Source organism: Euphorbia lathyris, chromosome 5 (assembly GCF_963576675.1).
Source record: "Euphorbia lathyris chromosome 5, ddEupLath1.1, whole genome shotgun sequence".
Classification (NCBI taxonomy): domain Eukaryota; kingdom Viridiplantae; phylum Streptophyta; class Magnoliopsida; order Malpighiales; family Euphorbiaceae; genus Euphorbia; species Euphorbia lathyris.
Window position 1 is genome coordinate 59,282,482 of NC_088914.1, and position 25,342 is coordinate 59,307,823.

Sequence of the window (25,342 nt, forward strand, 5' to 3'; positions counted from 1 at the left end):
ATCCGGAGAAAGTCCAGAAGGTCACTTACGCAGGGCTTGGATGGGGCACGCCCCGCGTGGAAGAAAACACGCTCCGTGTGTAAAAAGGGGATGATCCGGAGAAGAGTCAGCAGCCAAAACACGCAGGGCGTACTGTTGGGCACGTCCTGCGTATTGGAGTGTCTGATCCTGAGAAGAAGTCATCAGCCAAGACACGCAGGGCGTACTGTTGGACACGTCCTGCGTATTGGAGTGTCTGATCCTGAGAAGAACTCATCAGGCAAGACACGCAGGGCGTACTGTTGGACACGTCCTGCGTACTTCCACTTTTCAGCAACTTGCTCTTTACTTCAGCTTCCTTATTATTTATACATTTGGTCCCTCAGCTCCTCTCCCACCTTCAAATCAACCCCCTCCACTTATCTTTACACCATTTACCCTTATCTTTATGTTTTAATTAACTAAGCTCTTTACCCTTTTAGGTAATTTAGCATTTAGGGTTTTTGAGATGATATAAATTCATCTCTTCATCTTTGTAAGCTTTCAACTTTTTATCAATCAAATTAAAACTCTTCTTTGTGAAGCTTGTTAAGGTTTATCCTTCAACAATGGGGAATTTTGATTTCCTATGGATTTAGTCCATGAATTTGGGATCCACTCCTTCTAGTTAGCTAGAGAAGTTGTTAGCCTTTGTGAGTTTACGATTTAAAACTCTCAGTGGATTCCGCGCTGCATCATATACATACTCAATGGACATCTAAAGTATAAGAGCATGCTAATCAGTTCATACCTATTCAAGTTAAAACAATAATCCATAAAATATTGAACATCTATAATAACAATAAGTTAGAGAAATCTTCCCATGTTATACTCTTTAATCAATCTTCCCATGTACATAAGCATTATCAATATCCATACAAATTCATAAGGATAAAGACTCAAATTAGTTCATAATCCCTAATGTTAATAATATTTGCAAATAAAAAGACCAAGATCTACCTATCTCAGCATCACCTACAATAGCTTCACAAAGTATATTGCCAACAACAAGGAATTTCAAGTGCATCTAAGAGAAAGGCCCACCTGTAACATGAATTTAAAATGTGAAATCAATGACCCACCCTTTTCATTAGCAAATCTGATGATTATTACAGGCTTGATTAGGAAAATCTGACAATTAATAAAATGAAATCAATGTATCTAAGAGAAAGATCCAACCTTTTCATTGGTAAGTCTGACAATTAATATATCATTATTCCAGCCGTTGAACAACTACCACAAGAGTAAATTTGATGATTATTATAGGGTTAATTAGGAAAAGCTAGAACAAATATAGCTTACCATTTTTATGTTTCGGTTTCAGAAATAAATATTTGCATGTAGAAAGCTTCCATGGAGTTAGCCAAAGAGAGGGATGAGAGAGCTAAATCCTGAATCATCAAGCTGAAAACCTTAAAAATGGTTGATTGAGCTCAAAGAAACCTAATAAACTCATAGGTTTTTGTTTATATATGAGGTGAAATGTCAGTGAAACGTTTGAGCGAATTTGGAATATGTTTTGGTCTGGCCGCGTAACTAATTTCATTTGCCGCTTTTTTTTCCAGACGACAGCGATAATTATATATACGTCGTGTCATCTGATGATTACGTACCTTTTTTAATTAAAATCACGTTTTCTTGAGATGACAGACGTGTGTCATTGTAACGCCACATGTGATTTGAGGTTGTTTGCACTTAACCTTTCAGATGACATAAATTGATTATAGTGTCGCGAAAGACATTCAGACAGCACGAAAAGAAATGTCTGTTATATATCTTGTGTCATGTGAAAGGAAAAATGACATAGTGGTATTGAATTGATAAAATCTCTTTATGTGCAACATCAGAAAAATATTGATTGTAATAATTTATAGCATAATAAAATGATGATGCTTCTATTTCAACTTAGATTTATAATTCTTTTGTATGATAGATATAATATTGATTTTTTTTTGGAAGAGTATTGAATTTTAATTATAGTTTTTTTTAGAATTTTTTTAATTATAATTTAATTTTTTAATTTCATTGTATTCTAATATACATTTTAATTAATTTTCTATTTTGTTATTATTATTATTTTAACGAATTCAATTAGAAAAATTAATATGAAGATGTATATATTAAAATTATCAAAAAGTACAAATCATTGACTTTTGTAAAAATAAACTATTCACCTTTAATTAAAATTCTATAAAAATTTTAGAATTTTTTATTTTCAAAATTATTTCAGTTTGATTTGAATTATCAATAAAAATATATATTTTAATTTGAAATATGTATAATATAAAATTATTTAAATATATACCAATTTATTTATTTAAAATATATAACAGTTTTATATCCTAACTCGTATATGTTACGGTTTTCGACTGGTTTTACTCATACTCATATACATTTCACTCGGGTGATCCGCTATTCTCTTGATTTTTTTTTTCTTAATTGCTTTGAACCACTAAGTATGTTGCAAGGGTAACTTTTTTCCCTACTAGTAAATACTACACCTATTCTTGCTTTTACTACACTTATTTTTCTCCCACCTACTTTGTACTTGACTGAGTAAAGTAATAACATTAAAAAAGAACAGATTAATTTCTTTCTAAAACAATATTGCTTGTACTTAGATTTTACTATTTAAGAAAAACTGTATCACAATTTTTTTTTTGATAATACTATCATAATTTCTATAATTTGAGAATTTTATTTAAAATAGTTCATGTGTTTTTGTTTCTGCAATTTTTCTGAGCCGTTTTTTTTCTTAAGTTCAAATTTGTTTCCATCATTTATTAACGTACAAAATAATAAATTTTATCACAAAAATAAGATGAATTTTATCTCTTCTCAACAATTTTTTTCAACATATTTATTTACTATTATGTGGCATGTTATCTAACTCTCAAATATTCCAAACAACTATTATATTTAAAATATTTGTTCGGTTATTACCATAATTATAAATAATATATTAATAATTAAGTATATCGCATCTAAGGTAATCACAAATTTTTCATCTAAAATATTTACTCTATTATTATTAGAGTTATAAATAATCTGTAAAAATTCAGGAAATTGTTCCAATTTATGGTCAAATTTTTTTAGAGTAGTCGATCTAAATTGTTGATTTTTTTTTTTTTTAAAAACAGTAGCGGATCCAAATTGTTGAAAAACAGTAGGAGTAAAATTTTAGGATTTCAACATAAATTTGTAGTTTCTACAGAATGATTATAACAAATCTGAATCTTATTGATATTGTTTTCTCAATTTGAAAAAAATTTAAAGCTGCTGCTGGTTCGTTGTTTGTTTCTTTCATCATCATTATAACTTCTTTTTGATAAAAATCAAGCAATAATTTGGAAGGGGTAGCTTCTAACTACCAAAACAATTAGCAATCGCGTTACGTCACGTGTGGAAACAGAAGAAACGCTACGATACAGAGAAGATGATTATTTTTTCATAATTCTGCAAATGGAAAATTAAAAGTTTTGTTAGAAGAAGAAAATTAATATACATACTTATTCCGGGAATTGCTCCTCATCCATTTTATCATTTCCCCTCTTTCCAGTCCCTGCTTAAAGAAAAAGAAAACTCATCCGGTACGAATTCTTCTCGTTTTGTCATATTTTACATGAATTCACTGTCCCCCGTGGTCCATTACTGCGTCAGATTTTAGGGTTTCCATTCATTTCGATCTCTGATTTCGAGCTTCACCTTCAACTTCATTCTTCTAACTGCTCAAGGAGATAATTCAAGAATTAAGTTATGGAAGAATGAGTATTCTTTCCACCGAAGTTGTTTTCTATCTAGTCTGGTAATTTTTTTTTTCTTTTTCCTTTTATGGATTGAATTATAGTTTTTTTTTTTCTGCTGTGGATTTGAACTTCCATCTTCAACAGAAGTATGAGTATGCGTGTCATGTTATTTTAAATATAGATTTCTGCCTTCTTGAGTATTTCTTTTATAACTATAACGAAAGTATTTTGGATTTCATGCAAAATGTATTACCGCTTTTTTCTTTTTGTCTCACAATTAATTAGCTCATGTTGTAGGGAATTTATTCATGCTCATCTCAAATTCTAACTATTTCTTAGAAACATATGTATGAGGGTGGATTTTCTGGTTCGAAGTTTTTTTGCTTAGGACTTTTGAGTTTTCATGAAGCATGTTCTCACGCAGGCTGCTCCATGTGATGGATCATGGTTAACAAATGAGCATAAGGGGCCTTACTTCATGGAATTAATTTATTGATTTAGATTTTTGAAAATGTTTGATAAATTGCTTTCATTTGGGTTTCTTTTATGATTTAGTTGTCTGCTATGGCCTTCAGTAATGCTTATCTTATATTTGCTTTTTGTTTCTGTGAGGTCTATTTTTGTTGCAAATAATAAGTGATAAATGCATGTCAAGTTGCCTGTTTACATGCCCATCCAGCACTTAATCCTGATCAAGGAAAGTAAGAAAGCAAGAAAATTGTAGATTGGCAGACCTGTTGGAAACTAATAATTTATTTAGAACTTTTCTTGAATATCATTATTTCATCAAGGATTTATGCGCACAGGTAGCTAGCTTTCACTTAGCAATTTTTTTTTTTTTTTTTTTTTTTTTTGGTGCGAGGGCTTTTGATTGTCTTTAATTTATAAAAAAATGTATATCATGAGGTTCTGTTCGTGTGTGCTTTGCCTGTCATTTCAGAATAATTCTTTCAGTGTGATTATGCAACTTCTGGATTAATGTGCAACATTTTGGTTCATGTTGCTGCTTGTATGCTTTCACTTTGGAGTTACACTTTTGGTATAAGGGGCCTACCCCGCCTCCCTTATTTTTTATTTTTTATTTGTGCAACTAGACAATTCTGTGTCTTTGATATGTTTCCTCTTGTTGTTTCATTTTATATGCTTGTTGAGCTAGTTAATTAATTTAGTACATTCTAGGTGTTTTCCTTTTAAGTCAAGAAGGTTTTCTGGCTGCTGATATCTGTTGGGAAGGTGAATCTTATTTTCAGCCATGCCTTCTCTTCAATTGTTGCAACTGACAGAGCATGGCCGGAGTCTCTTGGCTTCCCGAAGGTATTAACTTTTTTTTTTCCTTCTAGTAAATTTTATTATTAGTGAACATACAACTCTATAATTTCAGAAGTTTTGTAATTATTTATTTTGTTGTTTTTACAAACCATGAATTTGAAACTGCCAAGTATGTTTTATTAGAATTTTTTTGTCTTCATAACATAAACACTTCTGACTCACTTGAATCTTCTATCATGGTCTCCCAAGTGTAACTTGGCTGGTCTACTTTGGCCAATTTAGTCTTATCTGTTAAAATCGCTATGGTTTGTCAACATTCATGTGTAATTTATAAGGCTGATGTTTTTTTCACTGTATGCTCAACTTCCCTTTGCTGGCCGCTTCTCTTGTGAATAATGCTGGCTTCTTGTGAATGAACTTACGAGTTAGTGTTAGGGCTATAAGTTGATCGTAATTATGGAAATATGAGATGATCACACTAGAAGAGTTATTATCAATTATTCACAAGTTTATTCATAGTGTACTGTTGGTTATTCTGTAAAATAATCTCTATACTTCTGTTATTTCTATTTTCATCACTGGTTCGAAGGTCACGTATTCATTGTTTTTTCCCTTTTAAAATTATTATGCTGCCTTTGTTCTCCCTTTGAGTAACTTTTATATCTACAACCTTTCTCATATATTTGCAAGGTGGAAGGTGTTTTCTGTATAGTCTTCTACGTTTAGCTTTCAAGAACAAAATCTTCAGTCTCTCTATTTTAGTTGTGAATTCTTGTCCTTTTGTTGTCTAAACAGGAAATCTTTACTGCTTGCCACTGGTATTATAGTTGCTGGTGGTACGGCTGCATATGTGCAATCACGGTTTAGCTGTAAAAGGTCTGATTCATTTGGCCATCACAATGGGCATGAAGATGATAATGACATATCAGACAAGTTGGTCACAAAAGAAAAGAAAGGGAGTTTGAAATCACTCCATGTTCTAGCTGCAGTGTTGTTGTCTGAAATGGGCAACAGTGGCGCAAGAGGCCTTTTCTCTATGATAGCCATAGCAGTAAGCCTTTTTTTTCTTTCCCTTTTACTTATGCTCAAATTTGTTTATCAAGATACAGTTCCCTAAAATGGTACAAATGGGGTTTCGTACTTTTTGCAGGTGCTAAGGACTGCTTTGAGCAACAGATTGGCAAAAGTACAGGGGTTTTTATTTCGTTCTGCATTTCTCCGACGTGTGCCTTTATTTTTCCGGTTGATATCGGAAAATATCTTATTATGTTTTCTTCTATCAACTATGCATTCTACTTCGAAGTATGTAACTGGGACCTTAAGTCTCTGTTTCAGAAAAATATTGACAAAACGTATCCATACACATTATTTCGAGGTAATCATTCTGAATTGCACAATAGCTATATTTTGAGGTAATCAATCTGTATTGCGCAATAGCTATAGTTTATTGTGATTATTTATGTGCACTGATTTTATAATCCCTTACTTGGTCACATTAAGTTCTTTTCTCCTTGCCTTTCTTGGGCGATATATATATATATATATATATATATATTTGCCAGGATTAACAATGCATTCAGCAATTCACAAATTTATTTTATCTGCACTAAATTATAAAAATTCAAAGTTCCTTGCATTACCTTTTACTCAATGATGTGGATTTCTTTCTTTCTTTCTTTCCTCCCTCCCAACAGCATAAGTTAAGTGGTGGTAGGGAAAAGAAAAACCATCCTTATCTTAGTTAACTTGGATTCCTTAGAACTTGCAACCTGTTTTTATGGCACAGGAAAAACAGTATGTTGCTCAAACATGCAGCTTCTTTTGCTTGGTTCTTCAGTTATTTATTTATATATTTATTTTTTTCTATTGGGTTTCAGAATATGGCATACTATAAGCTATCACATGTTGATGGTCGTATTACTAATCCTGAACAACGAATTGCAAGTGATGTACCGAAGTTCTGTTCAGAGTTGAGTGAACTGGTGCAGGACGATTTGACAGCTGTTACTGATGGTCTTTTGTATACTTGGCGCCTATGTTCTTATGCTAGTCCAAAATATTTGCTTTGGATACTGGTACATATTTCTTATTTTCATTTTCTTTTGTAAATTATTCTTTATAGTGGCTGCTCTCAGCCTTCCCGCTTCATATGATGACTATTGTGGTCATAGAGTTCCCAACTTGATACATGATGTTAATGTTCTCAGGCCTATGTGTTGGGGGCAGGGACCATGATTAGAAACTTCTCCCCTCCTTTTGGGAAACTAATGTCTAAGGAACAACAATTAGAAGGTGAATATCGACAGCTTCATTCACGTTTGAGGACTCATGCAGAGAGTATAGCATTTTATGGTGGAGAACAGAGAGAAGAATTTCACATTCAACAGAAGTTTAAAGATCTTTTTAAACATCTTAGAGTTGTTCTTCATGAACATTGGTGGTTTGGCATGATTCAAGACTTCCTGCTGAAGTATCTTGGCGCCACAGTTGCTGTTGTATTGATTATTGAGCCCTTCTTTGCTGGAAATCTTAGACCTGATGGTTCAACTTTGGGAAGGGCCACAATGTTAAGCAATTTAAGATATCACACCAGTGTCATAATATCATTGTTTCAGTCCTTGGGAACTCTTTCTATAAGTTCAAGGCGACTTAATCGTCTCAGGTAGTTTATTGCCAATTATGTATCTACTAAAGGCCTTAGGCCTGAATGAGGCCTTATTTTCCCTGTTTCGATGTTAGTGGGGAATCTTTTTCTTGTAGAAGAACTCCTTTCTTTCTAGTTCAGCTTCTTCCATGCATTAAGTGAGAGAGGAACTTCTTGAGAGAATAAGAGAGGAAGATTGCAAAATAATACATGGAATCACAATTCATTTGGAAAATTGATTTAGCAGTCCTTGATTAATCTTGTATGGGATTCTGGTTCTGATTTTCTCTCTCTCTCTCTCTCTCTCTCTCTTGCTTGTTGTTGCAGTGGTTATGCAGACCGCATTCACGAGTTAATAGGTATATCAAGAGAGCTAAGTGGCGATGATAAATCATCATTGCAAAGGAGTAGAAGCAGTAATTACTTTAGTGAAGCTGACTATGTTGAGTTTTCTGGTGTCAAGGTACTTCAAATTAGGATTTATTCCATCCTTTTTCCATATTGGGTACACATATTTCCATGTTCTTATGTTGGTCTTGCATCCTAGGTTGTCACCCCAACTGGTAACATTTTGGTAAAGGATCTGACTCTTAAGGTTGAATCGGGATCTAATCTCTTGATTACAGGTATCTTTTCAACTTAATTAAGATGTTTTTGTTGGTACTGTTTTTCAGTTTTCTTTTTCCTTTTTTGTTTCTTTAATACAGTTGTTCCTGCTTCATATTCTCCCCTAATAGACTTGGTTTTTGTCTCGTAATAAAAGAAGCTTTCTTATATGAAATCAAGGCAATTATGTCTCAAATTTTATAAATTTGATGCATCTCCAGTAGATTAGTAAGCTGAAAAGAGCTTTTTATCTAGTGTCCCTATGTACTTGAGGATAAACATTGAATGATCAACTAACATAGGCTCCAGTTGGAATGAATGAATTCCATAAAATTTTCAAGATTTGTAATTCCAATTTTTGTTGATGCAAAATAGCTAGGGTCCAGGTACATTTTTCCCTCAAAGTTCTGAAGGGAAAACAATTTAGTAGTTAATGTTAGAAGTGCCTCATTGTTTCCTTCAAGATGTAAATCCTAGAATAATGTTACTCTTATTTACAAAAAATGTTCAAGGTCTGTTACCTAGGTTCTGAATTTCGTTAAATAGCTAGATTTTTGAATTCCATTAAATAAGGATTCTGGAATCCACTAAACAAGGGTAATATTGTGTCATCACACAATGATGGCAATATTGAACGACTTTGTGCACCTCAAAAAACATGAGGAGAATTGTACCTTATCCTAGAGGCTAGACCACTAACTCTTTATATGGATTTTAAATTTCCAGGCTACTAAGAATCTCCTTAAATTGGGACCATACCAAGTGAGGATATTCTTTAAGAATTACGGTAAACTAACATAGGTAGACCCTCCAATGTACAATCCTGAAAGAGAGCTTGCTTCTAAGGGTGTTCGATGAAACTTAAAGTGACTTTCAGCATGGTTGAGTTATCTCCTAGGATTTTTGCCTGAAAGAAGGGCAATTACATTTTTTGCAGACCATTGATATTGATTGATAACCGCAAAATCTTAAATCATGTCTACCTCCTGCCCTTGATTTATGGTCAGAGGAATGTTGCCCCAACTATAATCCCTCCTAATTATTAATTGAAGTTCATCTATAATCCTTTGAATTCCAACATGTCTCTTTTGAATTGTTCTTGCACATTCTTCTTCGTTTGAGTGGCCTATATTGTAGACCAATAGGGCATGACTTAGCTCTTGCACCCATTTATGTCACTTAGTGTAGACCAACAACAGATGGAGTGAGCTCTTCTTGCACTTTAAAATCAAGTGCATTGGTTCGATTTATTAGTTTCATTCCAATCTAGACTGTAGGCGATTAACATGCTTGCCTTGAACACTTGGATTCTATTGATTAGACGACCAATTAGTAAAACATTAAACAAGACAACATAGAAATTCATACAAAAGAACAAGAAGTCAAGGACATAATTAAAAGTGGCAATAGTCAATCCAATGTTGCTCCCACGATAGAAACTCTAGCTGAATTTTACCCTTTCCAAGGGATATCGTCCGTATTAACTTAAAAAGGGTAAATTGACCTAAGGTTTCTATCTTGGGGGCCAAAGTTGAACATGTTTATATCTAGGAAACGTTGATTGAACCACTTTGTACAATAAGGGTTGAATTGATCTTTCCTAATAACTTCAGGGGTAAATTTTGACCCTTATCCCTGATTAAAATAGCTAAATAAACAAAAGAACTCTAATTCTCATGGGGCAATACTTTTACAAAATTCAAGCCGAGACCAAACTCCATACTTTTCCAAAAGCTGCCCCTTTACCAGCTCAAAACTCCCTATATCATTGCTATTGCCCTTTCTCTTTCTTTATTTCTATGGCACGACTTAACTAACTCACCCTATCCCTTAGTTCTGGATGTAAAATGCAAAACCAAAAAACACTAAAACAGACAAACTAAGATAAATAAAACAAACACAGATATGAAGTGGTTCAAAATCTGTATCAGCATCTAAGAACACATAGAAAGAAGAAAAGAAAGAGATAAGATAAGACAAGAAGATAATCTATGCCCAAGCACAACCCTGGGAGAAATTTCCCTTCTGGCAGAAAGCCAAAAGACCAAAAATATCACAATGGCTTTCCTAGAAGTTTCTGTTTGCCTATAAAAGACCTATATATAGAACTATGAACCTAGTCTGACACAAATTCCTAGCTGTTAACATACTCATGCGGTCATTAACATTATGTCCGCCACCCCACATTCCCTTTCTACCCTTTATCCCTATTATCACGTTTTCTATCATTCCTCATGTCTTACCCCTCCTAAAATAAACCTTCCACACCTTAGGCTCATTCCCTTTCTCTCGTAATTCAGAATCATAAAGTGTGTTTGTCCTTGTGGTTCATCAGGGTCTTGAATTCTTAGATATATTATTCTTTGCATGTGTACAGTGGGAGGATGGAATTTTATTAGACAGTTCACAAGTCTTAGATTTACCTCTGTAACAATTCATAATTGAGTTTTGAAAATGCTCACCGAGAAATCTTGGTCTTGTTGGACTTAATGTCTTACAAGCTTTGATATTTTCATCCGTTGCTAAAGCTTGTAGCTTATAGACAAGCTTGACCTATTTGTAATCTTTTTACCACATGTGATCAGCTAAATTTATTATTTTTATATTTCTGTTCTCATTGTGTTTTTGTCTTAGGCTATGCTTATTTTATAATATGGCTGTTTTAACATGTTTTAGTTTAGTTGATATGTTTCTCTTTAAATTATATTTGTTTTATGAAGGTCCAAATGGTAGTGGAAAGAGCTCACTTTTCCGCGTTCTGGGTGGTCTTTGGCCTTTGGTGTCTGGGCATATTGTGAAACCTGGTGTTGGTTCTGATCTTAATAAGGAAATTTTCTACGTGCCACAAAGGCCATATACAGCTGTAGGCACACTTCGTGATCAGTTAATTTATCCTCTTACTGCGCATCAAGAGGTTGAGCCACTCACACATAGTGGAATGGTGGAGCTATTAAAAAATGTAATTCTCCATTCTTATTCTTCTCCCTGGTATTGCCTGGTAATGAATATTTTACATCAAAATTTTCATATCAATGGAAGTTTGGCTGTCCACTTTGTAGGTTGATCTTCAATATCTATTAGATCGGTACCCCCCTGAGCAAGAGGTGAATTGGGGTGAGGAATTATCTTTGGGGGAACAACAAAGGTTGGGAATGGCAAGATTGTTCTACCACAAGCCCAAGTTTGCAATTCTTGATGAGTGTACCAGTGCTGTGACTACTGACATGGAAGAGCGGTTTTGCACTAAAGTTCGAGCTATGGGAACTTCATGCATAACCATATCCCATCGTCCAGCTCTAGTTGCTTTCCATGATGTTGTTTTATCTTTGGATGGAGAAGGGGGTTGGAAAGTTAGTTACAAAAGGTATGATTTCAAAGTCTATCTTGGTATTATTCTAGTTTTGAATGAAACATGGATATCTGTTTAATAAATCCTAGAGACTTCAGGAAGGATTCTCCTGCTCTGCTTGAAGCTGACACCAATGTAACAAGGGCTTCTTCTGAGACTAATCGCCAAAGTGACGCAATGTTCGTTCAACGTGCATTTGCCACAAATGATACGGTGACCTTTATATAGGACCTAAGATATCTCTTTTCAATATGGATCTGTTTTATACTTTGGATTGCTAGTTTATTTTGCTTACCACAGAACTCAATATGACCTTTATCTAGGACTCTGCATTTGCACATTCAAAGGCGCAATCATATATATCAGACGTGATAGCAACATCTCCTAATGAAGATCCTAAACGCCCATTGCCAATTGTTCCGCAACTCCAAAGGCCTCCAAGGTTATTGGCGTTAAGAGTAGCTGCAATGTTTAAAATACTGGTGAGACTGCTATATGATGCTACGGATTCTGAGCATAATTTTTTATAATGCTAGGTGTCTCCAGACTTTTGTTATCAAGTTCATCTTGATATCTTTTTCCATGCATCATGTTTGGCTATTTAATACTTAAAAATATGTGGTTCTTTAAAATTCATTATACCATGATTGTTAAAAATCTATAATTTATTACCCTAGGAACCTGATAATCCTACTTGTTCTACCCATCTGCAAGCCTTCCCAGCCTTCTCATATAGATTCGAGTTCAAGGCTTATTTGAGTTTAGTTCAAGGCATCCACAATGCATCTAAAACTTGTCTTGCATTGATTTGTGTTTTCTCTTAAATAGTTTCTTTTTTAGATCTTTAATCAGTTGATTTTCTTTGTTCACACTTTTGTTTCAGGTACCAACTGTGCTTGATAAACAAGGGGCACATTTACTTTCAGTTGCATTCCTTGTTGTTTCACGAACATGGGTCTCTGATAGGATCGCCTCACTGAATGGTACTAGTATCCATTCATGAAAACATGCTTGATATTCAAGGAATAGTTTTATGCTTATCGAATGCTTTGATAATTTCAGGTACCACTGTCAAATATGTTCTGGAGCAGGATAAATCAGCTTTTATTCGATTAATTGGTGTTAGTATTCTTCAAAGTGCTGCGTCTTCTTTCATTGCTCCTTCATTGAGGTAATTCATTCTAGTATTAAATTAATTTGTGTAGAAACTTCCAACTCTACCCATCTGTTAAAGTTATTACTATGACAGGTGGCTATTCGTACTATTTACAATTAGAGATACAATTACTTGTTTAATTTACTTTCTTTACTTTTCCGGTGAGGATGGTGGTTAAGTTTAAAGTAATATGTTTTGACCTACTTATTCTGGTTTTCTTCTATCAAAATGGATTGCTTTTCAAGTACACTTGCACTACTTATTCCTTCATCAGAATCTTTTGGCTCCAATTTTTATGTTTTGACCTTCCAGAAATTATTTTCTTGTCATCAGCTTCACTAAAGTTTTTGGGCACTATGTCACTTTTACCTGTCTTTTTTTGGCAAATTCCTTCTTGTTCCACAGGCACTTGACAGCCAGATTAGCTCTTGGATGGAGGATTCGTTTGACTCGACATCTCCTGAAGAATTACTTAAGGAACAATGCATTTTACAAGGTAATCAGGTTTGGAGTATTGCATCCTTTTTCTTTTATTTTTCTGTAGTATTTTTTTCATTTGCATGCAGAGCTGTTAATTTTCATATCCTTTAAACACATTGTATAATAGAATAAATAATACTATAGTACTACTAGTAGTATTATTCACCTGCATTTCATTATAGGCTGGCAATTCATAGTGGTGTTTTTTAAGTCTAGGCCAATTGTAATTTTTGCATGCATTGAAGCCAAATTTGTTTGCTTTTGTATGTAGTCTTTCAGTTCGTTCTCTCCAGCCATTAGAAGTTCTGTTTTTATGGGGATTTTTTTTTTCACAGGTCTTCCATATGTCAAATAAAAAGATTGATGCAGATCAGAGAATAAGTCAGGATCTTGAGAAACTGACCTCAGACTTATCTGGACTTGTTACTGGAATGGTAAAGCCATCAGTTGACATCTTGTGGTGAGTACCTATTTCAACTTCATTTAATTTATCCCATGTGGAACAAAAGTTAAGTTCCTTTCGTTATTAGCCAATGTCTATAGGTTCAAGAGCAAGGATTAACAGATTTGTTGTGGCTAAGTGAGGCCAGTGTTCCAACTGGAAGAACAATATATACTATTTGTGCTATATGTAAATTGTTTGCATTTGTTTCTTAAACAAGTAATAATCAAAGAAAAGAATTGAGTAGTAGTGATAGCATGAGAAGAACAGTGAATAAGCTAGGGACCCATGAATTCCACCACCATTTTGCACCATTTTCAACACTTGTAGCTTTCTAGCCACCTTTGACCATTGCTGAGTATAATCAATGAAGCCAAACATTTTAGCTAGGAAGGAGAAACCATCACACATGAGAAATTCTGATGTTGAAACCTTGTCGTTTCTCTTGCTGAGCATCTACCAGAATGTTGCTTAAAGTTGAATTGGCAACTGCACATTGGCCAACTTCATGTGTTGTTAAGTTTTGGACGATTGAAGAGTTAAACCATAACATTTCAGTATGTAGGAAAAAATCTCACATGAGGAATTTTGATGTTGTACCTTCTTGTGGTTTCTCTTACGGGTAAATTTCATCAATGGTATACAACGTTTGCCTCATTTCACACTTTGGTGTACAACCTTCAATTTGTCTCACTAATATGTACGAACTTATAGGTGACCTCCCACTTTGGTGTATAGCAGGTAAAAATGACCGGTCAACGCAAAGTCAACACGCCACGTCAGTATTTTGACCGGTCAAAAAAGTCAAAATTTAACTATTTAACATAAAATTACTTTTATACCCTCTCCTTCCTCCTTCCCCTCTCCATTTCTCTCTCTAATTCCTCTCTCAACCATATTTCTCTCTATAATAAAATAGAAATAATATTTGTCAACCAACAAATCGATTTACAAAATGATTTTCGGTAATTTTGTTTGAGGAAGCCACATAATCGAGAAGAATCGATGCAGGTACTATTAAGAAAATGAGAGAGACGCCACTGATCAGCAGAATCGGCTAAGAAATTTCTTCGCCGCTGAGGGAACTTCATGGTTTCTCGGATTAGGAGATAATAACTTTCTTGTACCAGTTACAGCGATGTGTGGAATCATTGCTGGTTGTGTGGTTTGGGCACAGTTTACCATTCAATCTCTGTTCTCGATGGTCACAACCATGGGACTATATTAGTTTTCAATTCAGACCGAATATATCGTCTCATTCTCTAAAAGAAATTTTCTAAGCTTTTGGTAAAACTTCATTTTTTTAAGATCTGCAAATGTTTGATTATTGCTTTTTGATGGATTTTTTGTCAGTTTATTCTTGTGATCTGTCTCTTTGTTCTCTTTATTTTTTTTTTTTATCTTAACAAAAAGATTTCTTCTCTTTATTTGTCTCTCCATAGTTGATATCTTTCTTCCCACAGTAAAGTAACAAAAAGATTGTTCTTCAATATAGTTCAATTTTGTTATTTACTATGCGAATTTAATTCTTGTTTATTATACATCTGGACTTTTGCATGTGCTATTAAGGAATTGAGAGAGACGCCATGTGGATTCTTATTTATTATTCATATGGATTTTTGCAAGTTGTAATCGGCTTCAGTAGGTAGTTCCATTGCCCGACTGGTTAAGATGATGCATTGAGTCTTCTCGATTGCGTGGCTTCCTCAAATGAAATTATAGAAAATCATTTTGTAAATGGATGAGGATCTAATAAATTCATTATCTAGTTGGTTAATAAATATTAGTAATTCTGTTTTTGGCAGAGAGAAATAAGGCAGAGAGAGAGAGAGAGGAGTTAGAGAGAGAAAGAGAGAGAGGAGGAGGAAGGAGGAGGAAGAAAAGGGTATAGAAGTAATTTTATGTTATATTGTCAAATTTTGACTTTTTGACCGGTCAAAATGCTGATGTGGCGTGTTGACTTTGCATTGACCGGTCATTTTTACCTGCTATACACTAAAGTGGGAGGTCACTTATAAGTTCGTACATATTAGTGAGACAAATTGAAGTTTGTTCACCAAAGTGTGAAATGAGGCAAACGTTGTATACCATTGATGAAATTTACCCTTTCTCTCACTTAGCATGTACCCAAAAGTTGCTTTAAGTTGAATTGACAACTGCACATCAGCCGACTTCATGCGTTATTATTTATTAAGTTTTGGACAATTGAAGAGTAGAAGATTCTCAAGAGTAGTCAAATAACAGAGGCTGAAGATGAGTGAGCTGCAACTTCCTGTTTCTAATTAAGTAGTCTACTAACTGATGAGGGCACCTCTTTAAGTAATCGAAAGACTATTTTACAATATTTATTTGGTATTAGCTTGATAACCAGAGAATTCAGGGATTTGATAACTAGAGATTCCAACCCAACCATTTGTTTTAGTATTTCCTTTTTGTCTGATGTGGCGATGTTCTTTCTTTTATGTTGGAACTTTTAGACCACTAAAATAAAAAGACGAGATATAATACAGATGATAATATTTGTAAATATTTTGTTAGGGATAATTTTAGGCTCTATTTAACCTTTTTTTGGGTTTGAATTTGACATTTTGAATAGTATTTGTCTTCCTCAAATGTCCAATTATTATTCTATCTTGAATGTGTTAGGTTCACCTGGAGAATGAAGCTCCTAACTGGTCGGAGGGGAGTTGCCATATTGTATGCTTATATGTTGTTTGGTCTGGGTTTTCTGAGAGCAGTTACTCCGGACTTTGGTGATCTTGCAAGTCAAGAGCAACAACTTGAAGGAACTTTTAGGTAATAGTTCATAAGATTTTTCCTTGTGTATTTGGCTGCGTTTTTATATTTTAGATGTGTTCAAATGTACATACTGCTCTGCAATTTACCATAACAAATCTTCTCAATTTGTTATGAAAAAAAGGTTCATGCATGAAAGACTGCGCACACATGCTGAGTCTGTTGCTTTCTTTGGAGGTGGTGCAAGAGAAAAGGCTGTAAGTTTCTATCTATCTAGACATGCTTTACCAATGCTTATGTTTTCTTTTAGTTTAATTAGAATGGATGCTCAGTGCTTGTGGCATTGATCTTTACAAATGAACCATCTTATATACTTTCAATGGAGGGTTTCAGATGTGGAAAAACTAAAACATATAGTATATAAAATAATTTTGACTTCTATTGGAAGAGGAAGAGGGTAGAGATGCTTTGTCTTGTCTGATAAACATGCATTAGGTAGCCTATTTGGAGCATGAAAGATTAGATTATTAGTTATTAATAATATTCAGGGTTGGTTAAGTGCGTTAGGGGTGCCAACCTAGTTGGGATGTCTAACCTCTTAATCGCGTCCCAATCTTTCATTAAAAAATTTGAGTGCCACTAATAACGGTGCATGGGATTTGCTTGCTCACATCTACTAAAGCAGCAACATTTCTGGCATTATTTTTAAGATTTGTGTGTAGACACCCTTTTAGAGAGTAAATTGCACATGTTACCCTCTAACTTAGACCCTTTCACAATGTGGCCCCTCAACTTCATTTGTAATATAAAAAAAACCTCAAACTCCACTAAAATATAACTTCAATCTATAATTTTGATGGAAACTACTAAAATACGTAAAGATTTGTTGGCTTGGATAATTTTGACTTCATATTGACCGAGCTATGATCTGTATCAATATAAAATAAAGTGCAATACCTATTCGCAGTGACAGATATAGGATTCACTGATAGGGGGTGTTGGGGTGCTCAATTGATATTTTTTGGGTGCTTTTGCAGCAAAAATTAGAGCTCCGTACACAGTTTCCATGTAATTTTCCGTCGTTTTCCGACGACCAGTGGGTGCTGAAGCCCCCCTTGGATCCAACCCTGCCTATTCGTAATATATTTTATTCCTAATATGAGAAGAATAGTTTATATTAAGGGTATATTAGGTATTTGACTTTTTTTTTTGTTGATAATAATCATGAACTGATAATAGATGTGTTGGATGTTTTGGCAATTTTTTTTGGGGGTCAAAATTGAACTTTTATGTTATAGTGAAGTAAGTTTGAGTATTTTTAGGTGCAAAATGATGTTTTGGAGGCTAAACTGTAAAAATGACCTCAGTCAGAGGGTCGTAGTAATTTACCCCTATTTTATTTATTTATTTTTTCTTTTTCAATTGGAGAATGAATCCCTGAATCAATGCTGGGACACACTCCTTCCATCCTTATTAAATTCTGAATGATATAGACAAGGCTGTTGATGAGTTGCTGATTATATTTTAAAGGGAGAAGGTACCAAAATGGCATCAAGGTTTTCGGGGAAGTGTCAATTTAGGCCCACCGACCGTACAAAATAGCATCATTTTAGCCTCAATGTTTGTGAAAGGGTGCAGAAAATGGTTAAAATTTTAAATTTGTGAGCTTTTACACATGGAAGATGCTAGTTAGACATATCTTTGTGATGTTGCTTTGTTGTCAGTGATCTTTGGCATACTTCTCACATGAACAGTGCATTTAACACAGTTACTTCTTGTCAACTTTGTGTTCTGCAATATGCTTTTGGAAATAATTTATACGATTTTACTATATATTGTACTTCTTTGATAGTATTTCTTTTCCACTATATTAGTATAGTATATGATTCCTCAACACGCATAGAGAGTATTTTGTACTTTGATATTATATATTTTGTCATTATCTTATATGTTTCCTCAATGGCACAGATGATTGAGACAAGATTCAGGGACCTTCTTAACCACTCTCTGTTACTTTTAAAGAAAAAATGGTTATATGGTATCCTTGATGACTTTGTCACAAAGCAACTCCCACATAATGTAACTTGGGGTTTAAGTTTGTTGTATGCTATGGAGCACAAGGGAGACAGAGCTCTAATCTCAACTCAAGGTAATTTGTTATAATTAAGTTAAATTGAATAGTTGTCGCCTCTCTAACTTTTGTTAATCATCTTTCAGGCGAGCTGGCACATGCATTGCGGTTTTTAGCATCCGTTGTATCCCAGAGCTTTTTAGCGTTTGGAGACATACTTGAATTGCATAAGAAGTTCCTTGAGCTCTCTGGTGGCATTAATAGGATTTTTGAGCTTGAAGAGCTTCTAGATGCTGCACAGTCTGGTATATCCCTGCTTATTATTTTGATAACTAAAGTAGTTCCAGAATTACTATTTTGATTATTAAAGTAGTTCTCAGAATTATTATTCTGGAAATAGTTCCACAATTATTACGAATACAAGTTAAGGAGATTATGCCCTAATATCTGATAGTGGGTTAAGAATAAAGGTGTGAGAAAGAGATATTTATGGAGTAGGGTCAACACTTGGGATGGATATTTGGCTGACATTAGATACAATCATAACCAATTACTGGTAGTGTCAACTAATTTGGTGGATAAAAACTGAAGTGCACAAAGTGTATTCTGTGTAAATGAAGTAAAAGTGAACTTTAAATACTTGCCTGGTGTATTAGAATTGCTCATGATAGTTGTAGTCTATGCTCTTGTTTCTTTTTCTCTTGTAAACACGCGGAGCTGCTAATTCTGTCAAGGAGGAGAGGTTTAGAAGCAACTTTTTGTTGTGTTCTTCACTTCGGCACTGCTACAACGACCTATCTTATGCAAAATTTCATATGAATTTCTATATAGCTTTTGATTTCAAATCTCATTGTTTGGTTCCTAACTAAGACTGTCCCTGCATTTCATGATATTTGTGTTTTACGGTTTGGCATATAAATAAACAAACAAATTAAATTGTCTTAATTGTGGTGTTTTTTTTTGTTTTTTATTTTTATCCCTGTCAATGGTTGTGGTCTAAGATACTAAGATGGAGCATAGAATAAAGGAAGTAGCGAAGGAAGTTTTAGGGGAATCTAAAGGTAGCATGCCATTGCGTAAGGACACATCTTGGTGGACCGAAGAAGTACGACAAGCAATAAATAGTAAAGCGAGAATGCTATAAAATATTGGGGAAATGCAGGAGTGATGAGAACTACGAAAAGTATAAAGACGCTTAAAGGGAAGCAAATAAGATCATACGAGATGTCAGAGCAAAGATGAATCGAGATCTTTATACAAGATTGGATACGAAGGAAGGGGAAAGAGGCATATATAGAATTGCCCGTATGAGAGATAGGAAGACGCTAGATCCCGGGAAAGTTAAATGTGTGAAGGATGTGGACCAAAGGGTCCTGGTTGGAGATAAGGATATCAAGGAACGATGGAGGTCATATTTTGATGACTTATTTAATGGAGATCGCGGACAAGATGTTGGAGATATAAGTATCCCTCACGATTGAAGAAAGCAGTAGGACGTGATGACATCCCTATTGAGATTTGAAGATGTTTGGGAGAGAGAGGAATCGAATGGTTGACGACTTTCTTCAACAAGATTTCGAGAAGCAATAAGATGCCATCAGAATGGAGGAAAAGTACCTTAATCCCTTTGTATAAGAACAAAGGCGATGTCCAAGATTGTGCCAACTATCGAGGAATCAAACTAATGTGTCACACTATGAAACTTTGGGAACGAGTGATCGAACAAAGGCTAAGGAGGAGGGTGAAGATCTCGAAAAACCGATTTGGCTTATGTCGGAAAGATCAACTATGGAGGCCATCCATCTGATGAGACAATTAATGGAATACTATCAAAATAAGAAGAAAGATTTGCATATGGTTTTCATTGACTTGGAGAAGGCATATGATAAGGTATCAAGGGAAGTACTTTGGTGGGCCTTAATAAGGAAAGACATTTCGCGGAAATATATTGACATCATAAAAGACATGTATGAGGGAGCGAGCACGAGTGTACGTGCCAATGGGGGAAAGACTGAAGAGTTCCCTATTACGATTGAAGTGCATCAAGGTTCCGCACTTAGCCCATTTCTTTTTGCTGTCGTTATGGATGAATTAACGAGTTCACTTCAAGACGGTATACCATGGTGCATGTTGTTTGCAGATGATATTGTGCTGGTTGATGAGACGAGAGAAGGCATGGAGAGGAAGTTGGACCTATGGAGACAAACTTTGGAATCTAGAGGCTTTAAATTGAGCCGAAGTAAGACAATATTTGGAGTGTAAGTTTAGCGGCGACAAAAATAGGGAGGTAGGGACAATCACCCTGGATGGGAGGGTTGTCCAGGGCTCGGATTGCTTCCGCTATTTAGGGTCTATTATTCAAACGGATGAAGACGTGGATGGAGATGTTGCTCATAGGATTAAATCTGGTTGGTCGAAGTGGAAGAGTGCTGCGGGTTTCCTTTGGGATCTCGACATGCCTAATAAATTGAAGGGAAAATTCTACCACACATCAATTAGACCTGCAATGTTATATGGTACGGAATGTTGGGCAGTGAAACACTGTCACATTCATAAGATGTCGGTGGTGGAGATGCGTATGTTGCGATGGATGTGTGATCATACGAGAAAGGATCGGGTAAGTGCTTGATGCGCCGGTTAGAAGGATTGAAGAGTGGCAAAGGGATGCAATGGTGAGAGGTATGGGAACGCCTAAGCAAACTTCGAAGAGGGTGATTGAGAGTGATATGAGTTTATTGGGGATTGAGGAAAATATGGTAGTGGATAGGAGGACGGAGTGGAGTGAGAGAATTTATATCGCTGAGACTTGATTTCACGGTTTCGTATGACGGTTCATGTTAGCCCCCCGAATTATTTGGGGACTAAGGCTTTGTTGTTGTTGTTATCCAAAACAAATATTGAATACCTTGTTGATTATGGAATGAAAATAATTTGAAACATACTCTCTTCCCAAAGCAACAAATATGTTGAAATTGAGGGAATATATTAGAAAGTTATATACCTAAATTAGATTTTGGTCGTACTTCTTTTTACCCTTTGATTTTATGAAGAGAGCAGAAAGGCAAACCAAAACCAAAACCAGAACAAGTACAAATCTCATGAATTTCCTGGTATTGACAATGGTTTGAAATAAATTGATGGATGTGTATCATTGAGATGGTTCAGCTTTTCCCTTGTCAACCAACAAATCCAGGGATTGAAGATTAAGCACATTTAGTTATACAAAAGAGATGATCTCTCTAAAATGATTTTCTAACCTAGTGCAGTGGTTATATGGAGCTGACCCAAATGAGGTCGAGGCTTAACTTTGTTTAAGAGTATCCAACACATCAAGATAGAGAATATAAGAAAGCATATTGTAATCCTAGTGATGCATCACACGTAACAACTGGGATTAGTCCAGTAGGATAAAAGCTTATTGGGACAAGCTAGGGTCAACTGAACTCCTGATTTGACCCCCTAACAATGTTTCTCGTTTCTCCATTTGCAGTAGTTTACTAATGCAGACATATTTGACCTTCATTATTAAATTTATGTTTACACAGAAATAAAATGGAAAACAGTGGTAAAACATGCAAGAAAATTAACTCTTTTCTTGAATAAAACGAACTAAAGTCAACAATATAACTTGCTTTTGCTCTGCAATGCCTCGAAACAAGAATCAACTCTTTTTTTCTCCTTGATTAGGTCAGGACCAGTACTGATCTAAAATTAATTGGTTACATATTTTGAGGTTAATTGCCAGTCTTGATCATGGGCATTGCATAGCAGCATAATGTATGGAAACAAAAGAGAGAACTATATTAAGGCTTATTTTGTCTAAATGTTGATATTGCATCAAAAATATCTATAGATGCTGTACCTCAGTGTTATGCAATTTTGATATGTTTTTATTTGAAGATGCATCTGTGCTAATATAATCAATGGCTAACCAGGGGATTGGTTGACTGATAAACCTTGCCTATCCAAGAAGAGTGATTGTAATGCAAATGATATGATTTCCTTTGTGGAGGTTGATATCATTACCCCTACACAGAAATTGTTGGCAAGGCAGTTGACATGTGATATAGTACAAGGGAAAAGCCTTCTTGTAACAGGTTAGTGAAATAATATCCTCAGCTATCTTTTCATTCGGTGTTACATCTGAGATACTAGCAATTACAAATTATATACCTCAAAACTCACATTCATATTCCTATGATCAAGGTCCAAATGGAAGTGGGAAAAGTTCTGTTTTCAGAGTACTTAGAGGTCTTTGGCCTATTGTGAGTGGCAAACTCATCAAACCATCCCAATATATCAGTGAGGAGACTGAATATGGTTGTGGCATCTTTTATGTTCCTCAACAACCATACACATGCCTAGGAACCTTGAGAGATCAAATTATATACCCCCTATCTCGTGATGAAGCCACAAGCTTGACACTGAGGCTGCTCAGAAAAGGTAAAGTACATAAATTTGGCATTACTTATGCTTCTGATATCTCTTTATAGTTGAAAATTGAAGTTAGATATAGGCACTTGTGTTTTAGACTGCTACTCTTATTTTTCTAATCAACAAATTATGATGTTATTTAAGTGGGTGCTTGAATACTCGATTCAGCAGTAAAACTTGATAAATTATGTGCTTCTATTTTCAAATATGTTTGATACTTATATTGCCAAGTCAAATAATTGAACTTAAAATATCAAGTTGAATATGCTTGGCTTTGTACCCATAAATATATCTATATTATAACTCACACTCATGAACCGAAAAACTGCCAAAAGAAATGACGCTTTTAGATAAAATTCGTACATTTAGATTAGATTTATAATCTAATGCTATATTTTTTGTGTATGTGGCAAATTTTATGATATCATAGTTTAAGCATCTATAATTTAATACTCAAACTTTAACTCTTAATTTCTTGTACTATTTATTTTCTTTCAGTTTTACTAAACACCACCTTACTCTCTCTGTGTGTGTATACTTATGGAGATCAATCAAATTGTATGGTGGATCTTAAGGAAAAAGACATTGGCAAAAAGTTATTTTTATTGCCAAAGCTTGACTTTTTATTTTCTTTTCCTCTGTTTTAGTTATTGCTTCTGAGTCCTAGTACATTGGTGTTGCCTTCTCGCATTTCCATGGATTCCTCCCTCAAAAATTGTGATTTTTTTCCCAGCAATTGTGAAATTACATTTTTTTAAATGTCAAATGAACTGCTTTCAAAAAATGTCAGATAAACTATTCTCTTACTATCCATTAAAGCAAATTTGTAATGATAAAATGGGATTTCTATTTAAATGGATAGTATTGCAATTGGCCTCTTTTAGTTTATCAAATAAGTATCCAGGGCTATAATAAATTTTGCAAGCCTTGGGCTTATTCGCTCTCTGATTTAATCCGTTTGGTGCAATTAGTTGGTTTTACGAGAAGGCTGCTAGAGCTCTTCTCTGGAAAAAGAGAGTTAGGGTCTCTTGCTACTCGTTAATCAGAGGATGTTGCATTGTGACATCTTTTTAATATAGTTTTCTCTGTTGCATCAAATTTCAGATGATAAATCTGCTAATGTCATAAACATGCTGGATGAGAAATTGAGAAATATACTGGAGAATGTTCGACTAAGTTATCTTTTAGAGAGGGAGGAAGGTGGCTGGGATGCTAATCTGAATTGGCAAGATACTCTTTCTCTTGGAGAACAGCAGAGATTAGGCATGGTAAGTGAAGTTAATCTGTACAACCTTGATATCTAAAATTGTTTGAATAACACTTTTGTGGCCATAGAATTGAATTCCTCAAGCGTTTCCTCTGGTTATTCTATTTTGCAAGGCCCGCCTGTTCTTTCACAAGCCTAAATTTGGCATCCTTGATGAGTGTACCAAGTATGGCATTGACCTTTTCTTTTTCCCTTGCTAAAATAAAGAGGTACTTAATGGCATCTAATTTGTTCTGTAATTTTACTATCAGTGCTACAAGTGTCGATGTTGAGGAGCAGCTTTATAGGCTTGCTCAAGAGATGGGCGTGACAGTTGTTACATCCTCACAGGTACGCGGTGCTGTTGGTTTTTAAATTATTGTTGCTGTTTATTTTTTCCTATTTTGGTAGAAATGGATCATGTTTTTGGTCTTTATCATAAGTGGTTTCTCTTTATATTTAGCACTTGCATCTAGTTACAGTTATACCTTCGTGTTTGATTTAATATGCAGCTTATCAAGTTAATATTAGTAATGTGTTTAATGTATGTAGCAATGTGATATACAACTGATTTCCAACATAATAGGGTGTTTCTACTTATTGCATTTTTACCACTGGAACTTGCTGATATTTTCGCCCCTTTTATTGCCCAGCGTCCTGCTCTAATACCATTTCATTCTTCTGAGTTGCGGTTGATTGATGGTGAGGGTAACTGGGAGCTTCGAACAATCACACAATGACTCGGCAGTGATATTAGCAATCTGCTGATTTAAGCCGTCAGAACAGATGGCACCAGATCTGATATTTTGTGCTGGACAGTGCATACTTGATGTTGAAAGTAGGGTTGTTAGAACATATTCCGAATTGTTATATGGTCAATGCAGAGGAAGTTGGGGGACATGTTTTGACCATTCTTTTAAATTAGGATGGAAGCAATTGAAGCGGAATGGCAATCATATAGAGATTTCATGTAATGTTACTTAGTGTACAGTTATATATTATTTTTGAGAAGGGTTAAATGAGGGGGCCATCATAGTCATCTCCTCAGTTGTAAGATTGGAATGTTGTTATATAATTTGAATGTGCTCCATCATTATTAATAAAATACCTGGAAAAGGATTGCTTTTCCTCATTGTTCTCCCCCA

General features: G+C 34.8%; 1 protein-coding gene across 1 annotated transcript; it reads left to right on the forward strand.

Annotated features, from left to right (window-relative positions):
* The first annotated feature begins 3,318 nt into the window (after positions 1 to 3,318).
* On the forward strand, positions 3,319 to 25,342 carry LOC136230699 (ABC transporter D family member 1). The gene is made up of 26 exons (XM_066019860.1): positions 3,319 to 3,823; positions 4,944 to 5,078; positions 5,829 to 6,084; positions 6,184 to 6,408; positions 6,911 to 7,108; positions 7,241 to 7,695; positions 8,005 to 8,140; positions 8,225 to 8,303; positions 11,004 to 11,242; positions 11,343 to 11,647; positions 11,731 to 11,845; positions 11,956 to 12,114; positions 12,516 to 12,615; positions 12,695 to 12,803; positions 13,194 to 13,284; positions 13,604 to 13,728; positions 16,357 to 16,506; positions 16,631 to 16,703; positions 18,415 to 18,595; positions 18,664 to 18,822; positions 22,453 to 22,614; positions 22,724 to 22,960; positions 24,056 to 24,219; positions 24,332 to 24,384; positions 24,470 to 24,548; positions 24,851 to 25,342. The coding sequence occupies exons 2-26, from the start codon at positions 5,017 to 5,019 to the stop codon at positions 24,935 to 24,937; spliced, it is 3,999 nt and encodes a 1,332-aa protein (XP_065875932.1). The 5' UTR covers positions 3,319 to 3,823; positions 4,944 to 5,016; the 3' UTR covers positions 24,938 to 25,342.